The sequence below is a fragment of the Ursus americanus genome, chromosome 18, assembly GCF_024610735.1.
Source record: "Ursus americanus isolate L20-20 chromosome 18, mUrsAme1.1.p, whole genome shotgun sequence".
Lineage (NCBI taxonomy): Eukaryota > Metazoa > Chordata > Mammalia > Carnivora > Ursidae > Ursus > Ursus americanus.
Window position 1 is genome coordinate 7446412 of NC_142144.1, and position 20387 is coordinate 7466798.

Sequence of the window (20387 nt, forward strand, 5' to 3'; positions counted from 1 at the left end):
AGGGACAGAGTGGCAGGTGGGTCGCTGGGCCACTGTGCGGCCCAGCCAGGGTGGGACTCAGAGAAGCTGACTCGCCTAGGTCGGTGGACATTGGCGTCCCCTTGGCTGAAAAGTGTAGGTCACCCCAGGAGCACCAGGCCCCAGGCCCATGAGCCCGTGAGCTGGCTGCGGCGCTTCATCTGGGGTTGAGGACACAGTCGTTTGTCATGCCTTCACAGGCATGACAATACCAAGGAGGGAGGGAGATGGCCTGCATGACCCTGCCTCGCCGGTGAGCTGTGGACAGGGCCCTCCGACTTTCCGAAAACAGCAACTGACCAGAGCCTTCGCCCCCAGATGGCTCCTCAGCTGCTGGCACGAGAGAGCAGGTGCGGCCCTGACCTCCTCTGCCCTATCACGGCTCTGGCTCCCAACAGCACGGCTCAGATTGGGGAATGAGTGTGGCACCCCCAGGACGAAGTTCCAAGGCCTCTGGCTGTCTGAGTCCAGCCCCACGCACAACCCCCTACGAGTTCCCTGCTTCTACACCATAAACCATGAGCTCTCTGCCCTCTGATGGCTCCCGAGAGCACCCGTGTCTGCCAGCTTGGGCGCGGAGCCTGTCCCAAGAGCTCCCCAGGCTCAGCCATGGAGGTCCTGAGCAGTGGCACTGAGTCCCGAGGCTCGCTGAGAGGGAGGTGAGAGAGCCAGCTGGCAGCGAGGACAGAAAGAGGAAAGAATAAGTCTGGAGCTGCAGAAGGGAGAGGGATTGGAGCCTGGCTCTGAGGTCCCCGGTGCGCCCCCCAGTGTGGAGCTGGTGCAGCAGGGGGTAGACGCACGGTTCATGCAGCAGGCAGAGAGGCATGTATGCACCTACCGTGGCTGACGCTCCTCAGGGGTCACTGATAGTGATTCTGAAAGACAGCACGAAATCAACATGGCAGTTCACACACACGGACGGGGCAGGCCTGGGGGTGGGGTCACGCACACGCACACGCCCGGGCGTGCACACACATGCTGGGAGGCCCCACGGCCCCGCATGCACACACTGACACACATGCCCACAAACAACACGCACACACCTCCCCCACCTCCCGCTGCCCAGCACCCTCACTGGCCGGCACGTGCAGCACGGACCCAGGGCATGCTGCCACTCGGCACATTGAAGCACACGCGTGGGCTGAGTCACAACACAGAAGCTCGCCCATACACAGGATGCATTTGCACCAGCTCCCTGCACACTCGTGCCCGGCGTGCTCAGAGGGCCACCTGCAATGCTCCATAAGGGACGGGTCTTGCTTTCTTAGGGTCCAGCTGCCATTTCTCTGCCCAAGAACCTTCCATGGCTCCCTAGTCCCCACAGCATTGAGTCCCAAGAAGACAAAGTCTTCTGTGAACTTTTAAGGTTCTGCAGCCTGCCCCACCGAACAGGGCAACCTTCTCTTATTCTTCCTCCTTCTATCTGCATTCTTCTCTCACCAGCGGCTCTCCTCAATGCATCCCACGCTAAACCTTCGCCCGCACCGCCGCTCCGTACCCAGATGTCCCTGACTCCTCATCACCTGAGCCTTATCTCAATCAGCCCCCAGACCTCCCCCAGGTCAATCTGTCTTAAAGCTTCCCAGACTGTTCTCTTCCCCGAGGCAGGGCTGGGACTTGCCAAGCTTTTCCTGTGCGTTAGCAAGACTGGGGTTAGAGCAGGCGCCAAATCTTCCTCTTCCCATATGTCACCCCTCAGCACAGCCCTGGGCATGTCGAATACCCTTAAGAATCTGCACTCACAAGGGAAGTTAGCAAAGTGCTCCTATAGCCACATTTGCAATGCATGAAGCTTCTCTACAGTCACTGTCTCCCTTGATCCTCACACCAACCCTGGGAGAAAGGCAGAATGTTAAATATCATGTGGTAGAAGGGAAACTGAAGCCCTGGAAGGGAAAGTCACTTGCCTAAAGCCCAGGATGAACCTCTGGACTCCAATCCCGTGTTCTTGACCAACACCACGCTACCTGCTTTACCCCACCTGCTTTGGTCATCAGATCACCGTGGAAACAAGTCCCCTCTCTGCTTCATTTGGGGTTCACAGAGGCTAGACCCATGAAGGCTAGGCCCTACCCTCCAGCCATCTGGAAACACAAATGGAGGCTATTGGTCTGATGTGTTCTTCCTCAAGGAACGTGGCCAGTGGAAACAGGGACTGAGACATCAGAATGAGCTTCCTTGAAAAAGGGTCATGAATCAAGAAGGCAAATCCAAGGGATGAAGTAGAAGCCTTTTCCTTGGAAATCTCTGGGGATGGGGCAGCCTTCACCCTCTCCTGCCCCAACACCCACCACGTTGGCCCAGGCCAGGCAGGGCCAGAGACAGGGCCAAAGAAGAAAGCCATTAGACTGTCCCATGGTTCCCAGTCCCCTTTCCCAGCTGCTCCGTGTCCTAGCCCATGCCTGGATGCCATTCTTACACTCACACTCGTGTGCACGCCCACACACACATCACACACCTTGCTGATCAGTCACAGCCTGGCCTCTGTTCCTGTGGGCCAGAGGCCAGACAACCCCTGGGACAGCTCAAAGAGTCAGGACTCAGAGTAGCCCTGAGTGTAGTGAAAAACTCCACATCTGGAGGGGATCTGGGTTTAGAGATCCCCAGACCTGAGGTAGGTCACTAGTGGCTGGGAGAGAGAAGTTGAGGGCTGAATGGAAAACGGAGGAGAGCGAGGAGAAAGGAGGAGGAATGCAATGTGTGGGAGAGAGAAGTGAAAAGGGAGGGAAGCGCCATGCAAGTGCTGGGAAGAAGGGGGCAGGTGGGATGGGTCCCACGGCCCCCTCCCCAGAAAGGACCACCTCCGGGACTCAGCGCTCCCTGGGGGGCAGGCTCCGCCAGCCCTCAGCCACACGTCTGGTGGCTCCGGCACCCACGGTCCGAGCGCCCTGGATGGAGAGGGCCGGCTCTGGCCACACCTCCCTCCGGGCTACGCCCGCCCGGTGGCCTCTCCCACCGTATTCCGCCCCTACTCACCTGGGGACCCCGGGTGGGGCGCGGTTGGGGCGCGAGGGCACCTGGGGGGGAGGGCCGAAGGGGTCAGGGGAAGCCCCCGGCCTGGAGGGCACGGGGGGCGCCCCCCCCAGGGCGGACCCAGCAGGCGGAGGCCCAGGAGCAGGGCCCCGCGACCCGGGCCGGGCTGGGGGCACGGCGGGGGCTCGGCGCTGCGGCGTGGGGCTGGACGTGGGTGACCTGCGGGCGACAGGGCGCGGAAGATACGGAGGGGAGAGATGAGCAGCTCCGCCCCACCCTGAGGCCCCGCCCCAGCCCAGCGCCGGTCACGCCCATGCGCGGAAGCCCCACCCCGCCGCGCCCTACTTGTTCCCGGAGTTTAAGCCCCGCCTCCGGTGGCTCCAAAGTTCCAGCTCCACCCAGCCCCGCAGCCAGCGCTCCACGGCAAGCCCCGCCCCGCAATAAGCACCGCCCATTTCTAAAGCCCCGCCCCCTGCTCCAGGTGGGAGCCGTTCCGGTGACGCGGGCGCGCCACTGCCCGGTCCCGGCCCTCCTCCCGCGGGCCCCGGGCTGGGGGGCTTTGGGGCCGTGGGGGCCGGCCCTGGTACCTGCGTCCGGCCGGTACGCTCTGCACCTGCAGCCAGGAGTCGTCCACGGGCGGGGGCATGGGCGTGCTGACAGTGGTCGTGTTGATGTCGCCGATGATGCTGAGCGCCTCCTTCAGCGCGTGGTACATGCGCAGCATCTCGTCTCGCCGCTGCGCCTGCTCCGCCGACTCCTCCATCAGCGTGTTCTGGTCCCCGCACGAGTACAGGTTGGCCAGCAGCTCCGAGAAGATGAATTCCTTCGTCTGTGGGCGCGCAAACAGAAGGACGGGCTGGGACCTGACGCCTGTACCACTCTGACCGCCCCGCGGGACTGTACGCTGGACTGGGAGCTGGGGGGGAGGGGTGTCCTGGCTTTGCCACCGCCTGAACTCGGAGATCTCCCCCGCTTCCCCGCCCCCATCCTTGCCCTTTTCTCAGATGGTCCAGAGAGGAAAAGTGACCTGTCCAAGGTCATAGATATGGGAAGGCACCCAGGGCCTATCATGCAACCAGGACCCCTAGTTACTCGGCTCTGTTTCAGCCTCAGTTTCCCCATCTATAAAATGGGGTCGTTAGTTACACCCTTTCCGAGGACTTGCATGCTCCACGGGACCAAAATAAGGTAGATGACAGTTGAAAATTTTCTGAGCCCTTGAGTAACAGGTGTAAATGCGTTCCTCGATTGGGTGCAATGTGAGTCTCTGCGTGTAGGCAGTGGGTTAATGTGCTCCTTATACTCCGCAGGTGCTACCTGGCCCAGGTTCTGGGGTACTGGTGGAGGGGTTCTGAGGTTTCTACGCCGCAGGCCTGTGTCTCACTTATGCGTCATTCAGATACGTGGTGAGCACCTGCCATGTGCCAGGCACTGTGTTGTTCTGCGCTTTATACTCCTTTCCTCCTCGACTCTATTATTATCCATATTTTTACATATGGGGAAACAGAGGCTCAGAGAGGGTAGTGTTCTGAAAGTCAAACAGAATCTGTGGCACAGCCAGAATTCAAACACAGTTCTAATCCTCTGGGGGCCGTGCTGTTTCATTGAGCCACGGGTGGTGGGGGTTCTGTGGGGTGTGCATTTCAACACGTGGTCTGGGAGTTCTCAAAAGGTGTGATTCTTAGTTCCTTTTGGGTAATGTTTAAGCATGTTCGGAACAACTTGGGTATGTGACCGCGATGTAATATACAAAGCTCACATTATATTTCTTTTGGACAGCTCTGGTGTGGACCTACACCTGCCTCGCTAGCCCTGATCCCAAGGGACTGGCCTGTGCCTGCCCCAGGCCAACCTGGCCGCTGCCTCCCTACACCCACGAAGGGCTGTACCCACATTGTTGATCATGAGGTGCATGATGGTCTTCGGCATGAGGTCCCGCACGGTCTTGTTCACAATGGCCATGTATGAGTCCACCAGGTTCCGGATGGTCTCCACCTGCCGCTCTAGCTGCGGGTCCATGGAGTGCATGAAGCTGTCTGAGCCGTTCTCCTCAGTCTCGCTGGCCTGCCATTGAGAATAGAGGGCATCAGGGTGGCTGGGCCCTCGCAGCCAGGTTCCGGTCACCCCCAGGGTCTCGGCCCCTCCACGGGTGCCTGGAACACTGCCATACAGAGAACGGACGCGGGCTCCCCCAAACGCTCTGTATCTGCGCTCTGCCCACCCCAGTGCCTCTTAGGACCCCAGACCCTCATTCAGCCTTATCTCAGCTCTCTGTCTAGTGCCTAGAATTTGCCTCAGTTTCCCAGTCCATCAATTAGGAAAGACCTTCCAAGGTCCCTTCCTGATGCTAAAGACCTGGCCAGAGGGGCTGCCAGGCTGGAGACACCTGGCCGAAGGCGAGGGAGGGCCACACTCACTTTCTCCTTGTCCTGGAAGGCCCACACCAAAGCCATAGAGGTCACGACACCAGCATGGCCACCACCACCGCCACCGCCGCCACCAGCAAGCACAGCCGAAGCAGACACACACAGAAAGGAAAAGGCGCGTGAACCCAGGGCACTCTACCCCAATTCTAAGGCAACTCCAGACATTGCCACAGTGAAAGAGAGAAGGAAAGGGGAGGTAGCTACAAAAAGCTACCATGATATGAAGGGGCCGGAAATGCCATCTGTGGCAGACGAGGGTCACGAGAAACCGGCTTTGGAGGACAGGAGGAGGCTTAACTCTGACCCCACCCCAGCGCAGGCAGGGGGAGGATCCATGCTATTTCTGAGCCGCACAGGGCTCGAAAATGTGACATGACTTGGCATCACTGAAGATGGTGACCCAGGGCCCTCTATTGGAAGTCGCTTGCCCCCTCCCTGCCCTGCCTCTCACCCCGACACGCTCAGGATAGACGCCAGCCCTGAGGAAGGAGGCCTTCCAGCTGTCCACCTCCTCCTGCGTCTCGCAGGCCAGTTCCAGCTGCCGGTAATCCTTGTAGACATTCCTGCAAGACAGCCCGGCGGTGAGGCGAGAAGGGTGACGCCCATTCACGCAGGCGGGTAAGGGCACGCACAGATCGGCGGTATCATGCCCGGGGGCCCGGCCTGGCTTTCTCATTTCCCAGCTGTCCTGCCCTGAGCAAGTCCCCTCCCCTGCCAAGCTTCAGTTTCCTCGCCTGGAAGATGGGTTAATAAAACAACTCCTGGGACGCCTGGGTGGCTCAGTTGGTTAAGCATCTGCCTTCCGCTCAGGTTATGATCCCAGGGTCCTGGGATCGAGTCCCACATCAGGCTCCCTGCACTGCGGAGAGCCTGCTTCTCCCTCCCCCACCCATCTCTCGCATGAATAAATAAATAAAATCTTTAAAAAAAAAAAAAAGAAAGAAAGGGACTAAAAAAAGGGGGGGGGTGGAATGAGCCCTCATAAGAGGGGCATCCCCGACCATGCAGCCTCCATTGGCTCCCTCCCTGGCTTTCTGGGACCCCCATGATGGCAGCTCTACTGACGCTTCATCTTGAGTCAGGGGAAGCCCACAGGAGTCAGCCCTGGCTTGGGAGGTGAGAGGCCCGGTGCCATCACCGACCCCATGGACACTGAGCAACGAGAAGGGGATCGGGCCTGACGGGCTCTTCTCTGTCCCCTGCGGCTGGCAGAGTGTCTTACGCAGAGCAGGCACTCACCAAGAGCCTGACTAAATATTTGTCAAAGGAATGACTTGCTGGGGGGCTTGGGACAGGTCCCTCCCCTTTCTGCTCAGTGAGGGTGGTTTGGGGCTTGCAGTCTGGGGACCCACCTCTGCTCAGTGTTAAAGAGCGCAAAGATGTGCTTGCTTGACATGAAACCTTTCTCCACGTCCCGTAGCTTCAGGTTGTCCACGGAGAGCATGTATTTCTTCTCCTTCTCCTGTGGATAGAGGTGGGAGCGATGGGCGGGGTCAGCACTGCTCCCCGCTATGCCTCACAACCTAGCAGTGTTCCATGTGGTGAGGCGGGGCAGGGGTCCTGGGGCTGGCCCTGAGCTTCGGGGCACCCGCGTGCTGTCTGAAGAAAGCCCGGCCATGGAGCCCTGAGCCTGCCGGGCGCCTCTGGTTCCCAATGGCATTCAAGCCATTCCCACCACCTCTGTGTGCTTGTACCAGAGCCCAAGAGCGCCGGGTGGCAAGACCAAGAGTGGCTCCCAGTCCCACCGCAAGCAAGCCCTGGATACCATCCAGGCCAGGCCAGCCAGGGACCCCGCACTCAAGCCTCTCTCGCCCCCCGGCCTGGCCAACAGGACCTGCTTTGGCTAAGCTGCTGACTTCATTTCCTGACTATAGAGCCAGAGAAGGGGGGCCACCAGCCCCAGCAGCTTCAAAGGGCTGGCTCAGCCCACGCCGCCATCCGCCCCTCCCAGCCGCCCATGTGTTAGCAATCAGGCGCACGGCACCAGCCTGGAGATGGTACGTCTGTGTGTGCAACACGTGTGTAGTGGTGTGCTTGTGCACACACATGCCAGCTGCAGCACGTACCCTGTGACCATCATGTGTGCGTGCCCACGTGTCTGTGTAGCATAGATGTGTGTGCACGTGTGTGTGCCCAAGGAGGTGCCCAGCATGGCCATGGGTCCGTGGGAGCGTGTGTGCGTCACGGCGGCTGTGTGCGCGCTCTCATAGGCGTGTGTGACAACTGTAAATACCTGTGTTTGCATGGGGCGTGCCTGGGGGGCACACCGTGGGCACGCACGCTTACACGCATACGGTTTGTTGCACGGGGTGAACACGTCTGGTTCATCTGTAGTCGTCTGGGGGGAGTCATGTGTATCTGTGGATGGGCACGTGGGTGCCAGACCTATGTGCACACCTGTGTATGTCTGCTGTGGGCCGACATTGGTCTGTAGGCTGCTATGTTCGAGGAGGCGCAGGGGTCTTCAGAGGAGGTACTCCGGGATGGGGCTCTGGGAGGACAAGGGTTTCTGCCGCTGGTGCCCCAGGTGCCCACACCACAAACCCATGCTGTGGCTGGGGATGTCTGTGTGGATCTCAGGGACTCAGGCTCGGGCAGGAGCCTGATCCAGGATCCCAGGTCGGCTTGGGGGCGGGGTGAGGGGGGCTGGGTTGAGGAGGACCCTGCTCCCCAGTCCTGGCGCCATCCTGCCCACCTCCTTCTGCCCCCCACACCCGCCTGGCCCGTCGGGCTACATAAAGCCTTCTTTATGCCAGGCGGGTGGCCGGGAGCCCCAGAGGGCCGCTGGGGGAGGAGAGGAGGAAGTTGCACACGCGGCCAGGGAACATCTGGAAGCGTTCGAGGGAGGCCCCGCCACCACCCGCCCTGCGCTCTGGGGTTGGACTCTAGGTAGGAGCGGTCTCCTCCCCCCACCCCTCCCTTCCTGCTGGCCGGCCCCCTCCCCAGGCCCCTCCTTCCCAGCCACAGCTCCCGCTCACCCCTGCCACGTCAAAGGAGGCAGAAGGGGAGTCGGGAGCAGAGAGGGGACCACGGGCTGGCTGGGCTGGGGCTGGGGGCCTTGGATCTCCAGGACATGAGGCGGAAGCTCCCACCCGACGGACAGACACTGCTGCCTGGATGGACCAGAGGACACCTCCACTCCGTCTACCCAGTGTTTAGACTATCTGTTCAGGACTCCCAAATTGTACAGTAGTCTGCACATTGGTTAGGCTGGGCTGGGTTAGACCCTCGGCGCCGCTGCTGGAGAGCTGGACCGACCCCCACCCGCCATCCCAGAACCGGAACCCGGAGACGGGGCAGGGGACTGGGGCGGGGGAGGCACAGGGGGTGCTGGGAGGAGGTGCAGAGGGAAGGGGGGCACCCTGCTGTGAGATGGGATGGGGGTGCTGACGGGCGGCGGAGGAAGCCTGAGAAGATGGGGGGGAACAATGAGGACTGGGGATATGGGCAGCCGCCTGTCTGCCCAGAGGGCCACCCAAGTCCCAAAGACCAGAGGGCTGGCGGCTGGGGAGAGAGGGGGACAGATCATCCTCCCTGCAGCCCAGACCACCTCCATGTCCGCAAGCTGGTCTAGTGCAAAAATCCACTCACATCACAGACACACACACACACACACACACACACTCAGCAACTCGACACGCACACCCCCAAAACTCAGGCACACACATTCCCACACCCAAACTCAAATCACATACTCATGCCCCAGCACACTGGCACATCTCAGGGGCACGCACGTGTGCACACTCACGCACCCGCACGATGGAACACCGGCTCTCTCCCAGCCTTCCATCCTGAGCACATACACGTTCTCAGACGTTCCACTTGCACACTCCCTCCTCAAGCCCATCTGCCACATACACACACCTTCACTTGCACACCGAGCACAGACACACGCGCCTGAGAGTCCTACCTCAGGCACACACAGTCTCCCCCAACCACACCTAGATGCTTATACCCCAAACACTCTCCTCCAATGCCCCCCCCACAGTCATCAGCCTCACACACCCCGCCTCCCGGCACTCACTGCCCACCCCCACCGCGCCCCCCCCAATGCCCCAACTCAAATATATGCACAAAGCCCAAAAAGACCCCGCCACAAGAGGATGGGGGCCCCTCTTGGACACATGCCCCTGCAGCGTAGCCCTCAGCCCCAGGTCGCACTGTCCCCGGCCCAACATATAAGAACCCCCAGCATAAGAGCACCAGGAGTCCTGGGGCCGGCAGTCAGCACACCCAGCCCATGAGGGGTCTAGGCAGCCTGACTGAGCCACAGAGCAGGAAGCGACCCCCCCACCCCCGCGTCACGCCACCTCACACTCCGTCCCTTCCAGGGGCCCCATGCTCGGGGAGAGGCCAGGGTTGGGGTAATGAGGTCCAGATGGCTTGGCGCCCCCGCCAGTGACGATAGAGGGCCAAGCCCAAGAGGGGGAGGGGGGGCCTTGCCCAGGGCGACTGGGAGGGGGCAGGGATCAAGGAGGGAGCTCAGAGACCAAAATCACAGCCCCCACCCCAGCCCCACTTCCCCACTGAGAGCGCCCTCTCCTCCAAAGCTTCCTCAGGAAGAAGGTCCCCTCCCCCACTCTGTGGCCAGCTGGAGTTCATTACCACAAGTCCCCCCCACCCCAAGCCCTCCCTATTCTCTCTGGTCACCTCTGGAATCCAGATGTGGAAGCCAAACAGACTCATTCTTAAAGGAGACCGGCAGCAAGGGAGGGAGGTGGCAGGGGTTCTGCGTGCCCCTGTGGGCAGGGCGGGGTTCGTGTGGAGCCTCCGCCCGGGCCCCATCACTCCGGCCCCTAGGCCTGGAGGCACCTGGGGCACCTCCCTTGCACCGCTGGGGGCTGGGGGACCGAGGTGCAGGGGTTAACAGGGTGTCTGGCAGCGGGATATGTGTGTGTCATAGGCCTGTGGGGGCCACGGGGGAGGCGGCACACCCTGGAGCAGGAAAACAGGAAGGCCACAGGGCTGGCGGGGTCAGGGAGGGGCGCCCAGCACCCCTGCCCACCCTCTCCAGGGCGCTCGGCCCCAGGCTCCCCGCTCCTGCAAAGCCACCTTCTCTGTCCAGCCTGGATGAGCTCCCAGGATTGCCTGCCTCTGATCCTTGCAGCCCACTTCCACCCAAGGGTCTTGATGGGCTTTAAAAAAAGCCCCGTTCACTGGGTGGCCCCGTCTATTCCAAGCCCTCGGTAGTGTCTGAGCCTGACTCTGGCGACCAGCCAAACCCCTTGATGACCACTGGCCCTTTACTCACCTCGTCATCCTTGTACCAGGACAGATTCTCTGCGGTCAGCACAAACCAGTACTCCTTGGAGCCCCCCTTCATGATGCCAATATTGCTGATGGTCAGCCAGCCCTTCCGGATGACCTGGAGGGTGAGAGGGCAGGAGGTCAGCGGGCAGAGGCCAGCACTCCCCGTGGAGGATGGGGCAGGCAGAGAGAGGCGCTCAAAAGCCCACCCCTCGTCTAGCTCTTGGAGGCCTGGCCGGGCAGGGAGGGTGCGGGCTAGACCTGCCCTCGTTTGAACCACAAGTGAACAGACTGGAAGCCGGAGGAAGGCAGAGGTCAGCTCAGGATAAACAGCCTTCTGACGGTCAGAGCCATCTGAGGAGGGGACCAGTAGCCTGGGTAGGGGATGAGCTCCCCACCGCTAAAAGTGTGCAAGCAGAGTTTCGGGGGCCATGTGGGCAAGACAATTCTGAATATCTTTTCAGCTTAAGATCCACTTTATTCTAAGACTTGTTTCTGACCTCAAGGACTTTGTACGGGCTGCTGTCTCTGCCTACAAAGCGCTTCCCTCCTGTTTGTCTGCCAAATTCCTCCTCGCCCTGTGGGGATCAGCTCAGAAGTCCCATTCTCAGGCAGGCCTTCCCTGGCCCCCAGTATAAGGAGGGACCCCCATTATAGTCTAACAGGCTTTTATCGCTCCCTTCAGTCTTCCTCTAGGATAATGGCTGAGATTTCCAAAATAGTGTGTATGTGTGTGAGAAAGAGAGAGAGAGATTATCTGCTGATGTCAGCCTGTCTTGCTAAATTATGAACTCTCCTGCTCGCTGGTATATTCCAGCACCAGTGTGCTTGGCAGATAATAAGTCATCAATAAATACTTGTGGCAGGAATACATGAATGTTACAGTAGCAGGGTTCTAAGGGTCTTTGGCCCCAGGGCCCGGCAGGAGTGGGGTGGTAGGGATGGGAGCAGGGTGAAGGGCTGAACACGAATTGAACAGGCCCCTTCTTCCCTGGGGAGCCCAGCGTAACAGGCAAAGGTCTGTTTTCACAGCAGGAAGCAGCTGTCCCCAAGACCGTCCTGAGCCATCACCACAGACAGGGGCTATACATTCTGCTCCAAGGGCAAGGCCACTAACTAGACCCCAGTGGTGGGTCATACAGAATGAGCAACCTCGCCCAGCCCTGACCTCCCTGGTTCCAGAGCATCCAGAGAAGAGCCAAGGAGCCTGGGGCTGACAGGAAAGCCCTCTGGGGTCAGGCCTGCTTCTGGGGCCCTCAAAGCCCGCCCCCCTGCCCCGGAGCCCTCCTTGACCCTCTGGCTTCCCCCAGAACCTTGCAGAGAACCCAGGAGACGTAGTGGATCAGGAGCTGGGTAGCTGCCTTCGCCATTAACAGAAACATGATAGCCAGGTGTCCCGTGGTCCCTCTCCCACCCTGTCCAGGTCCAGTGAGGATCCCGTCAGTGTCTTGTCACTGTCTTTGGAACTGAGTCCAAATGCCACGTCCTGGCACTCCTCACCCCTGGATCTGATCAGCAGACCTTGTCAGGCTACTCCCTGCTCTGACTGGCAGCCTTCTTCCTTTGGCCACCCCCAGCTCTGCCAAACCCCCTTCCAGAGCCCCTGCACCAGGAACCACCTGCCCCGCCAACTCCCACCGTGCGTCCTGACCACAGGCTCAGGTCTGCAGGGGGCAGGGCCGGAGTGTGACTGCTGTCCGGGGGCCAGCCCCGTGCAGACACCCACCGAGCGTTTGCTGAACCGAACTGCCCTGGGATATCGCACTCATTAATGCCTTCGTTCTATCGAGCACCGACTGTGCGCCACGCACTGGGCTGTAGGGCTGAGAATTTGCTGACGGACAAGACAGACCCAGCCCTTCCCCTCATGGGGTTTGAGATGAAATAGGTATGAAGCCAATAATCACACAAACACCTAGATTGGTTTAAGGAAACTACGGCCTCTGGGAAATTCCAAACTATGACTTGCGTGTACAGGTGGGGGAGAGAAGTGATGTTTCAGCAGAGACCTGAAGGACAGAATGGGCGAGGAGGGCCTTGTTCTCCTGACACTCATTCATCTCTTTACTCAACTCTGGTAGAGGTGGCTACCGTGAAAACATATTTCTCTTCCATCCATCCATCCATCCATCCATCCATCCATCCATCCATCCATCCAACAGATATTTGAGGAGCACCTACGAGTGCCAGGCCCCTGCCAGCCATTCTCACACGCCCAGCCCACATGGTCTACCTCGGCCTATAGTAGATGCTAAGCTCATGCACGCTGCTGGACAGGCGGAGGGGCCCCTGTGACTGGCTAGGGCTTGCCTCTGGGCTGAGAGCACGCGTGGACACCCGTGTGCTGGTGTGTGTGCGAGCAGCTCAAGCCAGAGAGTGCCCTTTGCCCCCTGTGCACCCCCACGATGAATGGGCCCCCTCCTCCCCTTCACGATGTAAGCCAAGAGCCCCAGTCCTGGTACTCACCAGAATCTCATCCTGCAAAGAGGTAACCATAGCAACCACGAGAAGCATCGGGAGAGAGGAGAGAGGGTTACTGAGGCAGAGTGGGAGGCTTGTGGCTGGCAGCTGACAGGCTCCCTGGCCCCCATGAGACCCTTCCCCTTGGGGGAGGGGGCTCTCAGAGCTTGGCATCCGTCCGGCACCCTCCATCCCTCCGGCTGGGGCGCTGGGGTTCGCTCACCTGGTTCCCTGAAGCCTTCTTCTTGTTCATCTGGTTGCTCCTCTGCTGAGCACTGATAGAGAGAGAGGGAAGAGTCTCAATGTCTTCTCTCAAGAGGCCTAGCTTCAGTGCCACTGCTCCGTGGGCACCGGACCCAGAGGGTTAACCCAGTGGGCGTGGGCCTGGGTCCTGCACACACACACACACACACACACACACACACTCACAGGAGGCGTCACCTTCTCTGCCTGGGGAGCACTCACTTGGCAAAGCCTATGAAGTCCTCGTGATTGGTATTCATGTAAGCCAGCTCGATATCAATGAGAAGCATGACCTTCCAGGACACACAGGTCAGCAGGCAAGTGGAAAAAACACGGCAGCGTTTTAAAATGCGTGAAAGGCTGGAAGAAACATACTTAGAGCGCATGTAGAACTCATAATAAATCAATCAGTGCATCAGTAGTAGTATCCATAATAAATAAAGAGTTGCTGCAAGTCAATAAATGAAAGCCAGACAAGGAACACACATCAAAGCAGCCAGAGAACATGAATGGGTAATTCAGAGAGGAAACCACATAATCAATAAGGCTCTGTGAAAAACGCTCACCCTCCTGAATAAAGAAATCTGAGTTAAAACAAGGAGACCCTTTCATAACCTCTCAAATTAATAATAAATATTGGTAATGACCAGTGTGGGCACCGTTGTGGGAAGATGGGTTCTCATGTATATACTGTTGGTAGAAGTGCAAATTAGGATCACCTTCTTGGAAGGTAACTGAACATTTAACAGGACTAAAATACATATATCCGCTTCTAGAACTATACATATATGTATGTCTCATAGATAAACTCACCAAAAGAGCAAGGATATATGTATGTGTGTGTACACACACACACACACACACCCCCCAGGGTGTTCGGTGTGATGTAGCTTGTAATGGAGAAAAACTGGAAACAAGCCAATGGCCATCAGAAGGTGAAATAAATTACGGCATCCTCTGAACAATAAAGCACTCTACAGCTCTTCAAAAGAGTGCAGACCATTTCTAGGTTCTGGCACTGGAAGATCCCCTTTGCAAATGAGGAAGAGTGATGGGATTCGTCACTGAGTTATGACCAGAGGGAACACTCCTGATGCACACCGCCGGGTTTAGACCCAAGCCCCAGTGCTCCCCGTAGTAAGCCTGTGCTCACTGAGCCTCAAGTTCCACAGATGAAGGGTGCCTGCCTCCTAGGAGTGGTGAAGACGCAGGGAAATGAGGCAGATCACATGTCTGACACGTAATGGGTGCTCAACAGATGTTAGCTACTACAATTATCTTTAGAGAAAAGAGGCAAGACACACAGCAGGACTGTGGTTATTGAAGATTAAGATGGAATCTGGAATGTGTATATGTCTAGGGAAAAAATGCCTAGGGGCGCCCGGGGGTTCCGTTGGTTAAGCGGCTGGCTTCAGCTCAGGTCATGATCCCAGGGTCCTGGGATGGAGCCCCACGTCTGGCTCCCCACTGAGCGGGGAGTCTGTATGTCCCTCTCCCTCTCTCCCTCCCCCCAACTCATGCTTTCACGCTCTCTCTCAAATAAATAAGATCCTTTTTTTAAAAAGGATCTTATTTATTTGACAGAGACAGAGCACAAGCAGGATCTTTTAAAAAAGATCTTATTTATTTGAGAGAGAGTGTGTGAGTGGTGGGGTGAGGGGCAGAGGGACAAGCAGACTCCCCTCTGAGCAGGGAGTCCAATGTGGGGCTCGATCCCAAGACCCCGAGATCATGACCTGAGCAGAAGGCAGATGCTTAACCAACTGAGCCACCCAGGCGCCCCAATAAGTAAGATCTTAAAAAAAATGCTTGGGCCTGGAAGGGAACACACCAAGCTGTTAATCATGTTTACTTTGTGGGAGGAACTGGGGGCAGGGAAGAGTGAATGAAGGAACACTTTACTTGTAATTTAATTACTTCTATACTGATTGAATATTTTATCATTTATCACTCTTGTCATTGAAGAGGTCAGTGAGGATTCAAAAACACAACATCCAAACAAAGATGTGAACGCCTAGGGGACAGCACCACCATGGAGAAGGGGCGTGTGAGTATGGAGGCTAGGAACTGGGAGCCAGGGGTGGGTACAGACAGAAGGATGACCGAGAGATGGACAAGTAAGGAGGACTTGCTTATGAGCCTGTGGGAGCTGCAAGGGGACCTGCTCATCTCTGCTCCTCCAAGCTCAGAAGTGACTGTGATTGAATGAATGAATGAATATCTGATAAATGACTAAATAAAAGTCTATACGGGCAATGGAATATATCTGGATATTCCTTAAAAAGGAAGGGAATTCAGAAGGGGCACATGCACCCCAATGTTTATAGCAGCAATGTCCACAATAGCCAAACTATGGAAAGAGTCCAGATGTCCATCAGCAGGTGAATGGATAAAGAAGATGTGGTGTATATATACAATGGAATATTACACAGTCATAAAAAATGAAATCTTGCTATTTGCAATGAAGTGGATGGAACTAGAAGGTATTATGCTAAGCAAAATGAGTCAATCAGAGAAAGACAATTATATGATCTCACTCCTGCGTAGAATTTAAGAAACAAAACAAAGGAGCATAGGGGAAGAGAGGGAAAAATAAAACAAGACGAAATCAGACTGATGAATCACTGACCTCTACCTCTGAAACTAATAATACATTATACGTCAATTAATTGAATTTAAATAAATTTCTTTAAAAAAGGAAGGGAATTCTGACGCCTGGTAGAGATGGACCTTGAGAAAATTATGCTAAGTGAAATAAGCCAGACACAAAAGGACAATTGCTATAAGCTTCCGTGTATATGAGGTCCCTAGAGTTGTTAAATTCATAGAAACAGGAAGGAGAATGATGGTTGCCAGGGGCTAGAGGGAGGCAGGGGCCAGGGAGTCACTGTTTAATGGCACAGAGCTTTGTTTGGGGAAGATGAAAAGGTTCTGGAGACAGAGGGGGTGATGGTCCCACAATAGTGTGAACCACACCCTGAAAGGTGGTGAAAATGGTAAATTTTATGTTATATATATTATATATATTTGACCACAATAAAAAAGTTAGAAAAGCAGAGAGTATGAGGTGAGAAAGTGTAAGGGAGACTGAGACAGAAAAGAGAAAGTGGGGAGGAGGAGGAAGGTGGGGGTGGGGAGTAGGAAGGAGGAGGAAGGTGGGGGCTGGGGGATAGGAAGGAGGAGGAAGGTGACAGGTGGGGGGTAGGAAGGAGGAGGAAGGTGGGGTGGGGGTAGGAAGGAGGAGGAAGGTGGGAGGTGGGGGGTAGGAAGGAGGAGGAAGGTGGGAGGTGGGGGGTAGGAAGGAGGAGGAAGGTGGGAGGTGGGGGGTAGGAAGGAGGAGGAAGGTGGGAGGTGGGGGGTAGGAAGGAGGAGGAAGGTGGGAGGTGGGGGGTAGGAAGGAGGAGGAAGGTGGGAGGTGGGGGGTAGGAAGGAGGAGGAATGTGGGGTGGGGGGTAGGAAGGAGGAGGAAGGTGGGGTGGGGGGTAGGAAGGAGGGAGGTGGGGGGTAGGAAGGAGGAGGAAGGTGGGAGGTGGGGGGTAGGAAGGAGGAGGAAGGTGGGGTGGGGGTAGGAAGAAGGAGGAAGGTGGGAGGTGGGGGGTAGGAAGGAGGAGGAAGGGTGGGGGGGTAGGAAGGAGGAGGAAGGTGGGAGGTGGGGGGTAGGAAGGAGGAGGAAGGTGGGGTGGGGGTAGGAAGGAGGAGGAAGGTGGGAGGTGGGGGGTAGGAAGTAGGAGGAAAGTGGGGTGGGGGGGTAAGAAGGAGGAGGAAGGTGGGGGTGGGGGTTAGGAGGGAAGCAGCAGCGGCTGCAGGCTCACCTGCTCCTTGGTGCGACCCTCGCGCTCCCGGATGTGGGTGGTCACAATGCGCTCCATCTCTTCCCGCAGCCGGGGGTACTGCTGGAGCTGGGGAGGGACGGGAGGGGAGAGAGCCACGTACACAGGGGGCACCAGCGGGGAGCACCCCACCCCACCAGAATCCAGGGATCCAGGGGCGTGGGGTGGGAGGACACACAGAAGGCCCGAGATGAGGGGAAGAGAGGCCTGGGATCCCAGGAAGCTGAAGGCACCAAGCCATGGCCACCCTTTCCCCCAAGTGTGGGTTCCAAATGGCAATTCAAGGGTCTTTCAGGTTCCAGGCCCTCCTTACTGGCCTACTTGGGCAACTTCGGGGGGAGGGCAGTTCCCACGGGCAGAAACGCCTCAGGGCTCAGCCTGCTCCGCCACCTTGGTAGCAGCCATCTTGGAAACGGACTATTGGATGGAGGCCTCTGTTTGGGGGCCCGTTAGGTCCCAAAGCTTTCGCTGACCCCCAGGGCTACCCCTTGTCCTCCCAAGGAGGGAGGGACAGGCAGGCGGGGAATCAGGCAGAGAACAGCCTCGAGATTCCTATCCAGGAAGAATGTGGGGAGGGCAGGGCCCGAGGTGCCAGCTGGCCTCCTGAGTCAGGCTGGGGACAGGCAGTAGTCCTTGTCAGAGCTGAGGGAGGGGGCAGGGGGAACCGGCAGGCACGCACAGGACACGCGGGAGTCACAGGCAAGGCATGCGAGGGCACGGGGAGGGGGGCATGCAGAGTGGGGTGCCAGCAGCATGAGCAGTACCCCGCGGGGGCCTGGGTGGGCCCTGGGCCCTTCTGGTAGAATCCACCCGGTTTTGCCTCCCTTTGCATGCCCCGGCCTGGCACCATCATCCCCAGCAGCATCTGCCCAGCCAACTTGTCTCTACCCCGCTTCCTTGGGGTAGGAGCTCACCAGTACCCATTTTCCTCCAGTTTTTATCAACTGAGGCAGAAGGGGAAGTTACTCTAAACCCTCCTCCCTCTGCCTGTGAACTCTACCCTCATCTCAGGGCTCTGGACATAGCCCACATTCATTCTCCTGCAGGACTCTTGGCTGCCACCTCCTCCAGAAAGCCTGCCCTGACCACCCCCAAGAGCTGGGTTAGGGGCATCTCTGTGCCCGCCCCCCACGACTGCATTGTCATTGCCCGGAGGGCAGGGGTGGGCCAGGCACACAGCTGCGGCTCAGAGAGGGCAGGTTGAAGGAATGAGAGAATGAATGAAGAATGGATGTCACTGCCCTCCTTGCCAGGGTGAGGGGACACCAGCCCCTCTGGCTCATGGAACAGCTCCTCCTCAGGGAGGGGGCCTCGCTGAGCTGATGATGGGGAGCCCACCCACAGGAACCTCGAGTCCTGCTGGCCTGCCCTCCCCACTTGGTGGTCACGTGGGACCCAGGTCGGGCAAATCTCGAACCAGTCCTGTCCCTCTTCCCATGCCTGGGTCAGGCCCCTCAGGTGAATCCCTCTCTGGAGGTTAGCGTGCCTGGGTCATAGGTAGTGATCCTGAGGGCAAGATGGAGGCCGAGGAGAGGGGGCAGGGGGCATGGGGAGAGGCAGGAGGATGGGGAAGAAAGTGGCGCCCTGGATGCCCAGGAGAGGTAGACGTGAGAAATGGCTCGTCCTCCCCCTCCACCCCCCACCATCCCAAGGCTATGTCAAAGTGTGGCTGGTGTGGTCGAGCACAGGGGACCTGGGGGAGAGGTAGCCTGAGACCAGGGCCTTCCAAACAAGCACTGGCTGGACGGGCCTGGTGGACCCGCTGCCCCATGAGGCCCAAGGAGGGCCTCCACTCCTCCTTGAAGTCTCCAACTTGGGGTAGAGATTCGGGACTGAGTCACCTCCTCTGAGGTGATCCCAAGTGCTTCCTCCCAGGGCAGGGCTGTGGCAGGGGTGTGGGGGGGAGAGGTGGGCAAGGAGGGAAGCGGCAGCAATTCGCCAAAGAGCATGACCAATTCCCCCACTAACTGCCTGGATGTTGCATTTGTCAAGTTTTCCACGTGTCACACATGACAGGGCAGCCTCAGCCTCTTTGGGAAGTTGTCCCCTTTGAGCATCTTTTTCCGTTCTGTCTCTGAGCCTTTCCAGGACTTTTAGCCAGTTTTTAAAATGGAACATTTCTGTCTCAGTCCTTGGCTGAGTGGGGGGGTCAGCTTGGAGCCCATGAGTAAGTGGCCAAGGACACAGGCCCGGGAGCCACATGACTCTTGTTTCAAAGCCAGCCCCTGCCCTGCCGCCTCTCCTTAGGAAAGTGACTGCAACCTCTCCAAGCCTCGGTTTCTCCACGTGGAAAATGGGCAGTAACAGCACCTTCCCTCTCAGGGTCCTTGGGAGGACTGAGCAGCATATCCCATGGGCGACATTAAACTCCAGATTTCATCCAGAGAGCCAAGTTGTAATCCCAGCAGGCCTGGGAAGAGTTAGAATTGATTATTGAGAAGCCTCTGACAGGGGTGCCTTGCTAAACTTAGAAGACTTGGGGAAGAAAAAAAAAAAATAAAGAAGATGGGTGCATTTTGCCAGGAAAAAGAAAAAAAAATTACTACTCATTAAATAAATCAAAAGGCAACATTATTTTTTAGAAATAATTGATAAGCTTTCCTTTTTAAAGTTTTTATCAATATTCCTGCTGACAAAAATCTACAGACTCACTGTAGGACTAAAATGTGCAAAGTAGAAATGGAAAAATTCCTATTTTCCTTGCCCTCTCTTAACATAATGGTTAGCAATTTGATGACTACGCCTTTGGAATTTTATTGTTTACATATATTATTTCCTCTCCCAAATACTATATTGTCTTCGGAAACCAGCTTTTTTCCCACAGTACGTTGTGGAGGGACATGTCAATGGAAATAAATATGCCTTGATCTTTTAAGAGCTATAGTCTGCCATCGACTGCAAGGTACTTTACATAATCAATCCCCTCTTGATGGACATCTGGGTTGTTTCCAAAATCTTACCATTTATGAGAATTAGTGCTTTCCTTTAGAATGCAATTCAGCAGTGTTTCAGTTTTTAAATGTTTGATTCTAGTAATCAGTTTTCTAAGAATTTATCCTAAGGAAAAAATCCTAGAGGAAAAAAACAAACATTTGTATAGGCAAAGATGTTCAGGGGCGCCTGGCTGGCTCAGTCGGTAGAGTGTGTGACTCTTGATCTTGGGGTTATGAGTTCAAGCCCCTATTGGGTG

General features: G+C 57.1%; 1 protein-coding gene across 15 annotated transcripts in view; it reads right to left on the reverse strand.

The window, feature by feature from the left end:
• Positions 1–20387, reverse strand: part of DNM1 (dynamin 1) — a 44841-nt gene that overhangs the window by 1306 nt on the left and 23148 nt on the right. For 4 of the 15 annotated variants that reach the window (XM_087869322.1, XM_087869325.1, XM_087869323.1 and 1 more), the window contains exons 11-20: positions 17180–17266; positions 13590–13660; positions 13348–13399; positions 13131–13142; positions 10669–10782; positions 6770–6879; positions 5869–5980; positions 4885–5055; positions 3579–3820; positions 2995–3210 (exon numbers count right to left, since the gene is read on the reverse strand). In XM_087869322.1, the coding sequence (XP_087725448.1) occupies positions 2995–3210; positions 3579–3820; positions 4885–5055; positions 5869–5980; positions 6770–6879; positions 10669–10782; positions 13131–13142; positions 13348–13399; positions 13590–13660; positions 17180–17266 (1187 nt within the window). Of the gene's footprint in view, positions 1–419; positions 422–856; positions 894–2994; positions 3211–3578; positions 3821–4884; positions 5056–5408; positions 5421–5868; positions 5981–6769; positions 6880–10668; positions 10783–13130; positions 13143–13347; positions 13400–13589; positions 13661–17179; positions 17267–20387 lie in introns of all 15 variants that reach the window. The other 11 variants (XM_087869329.1, XM_087869327.1, XM_087869328.1 and 8 more) reach the window with 7 other exon arrangements.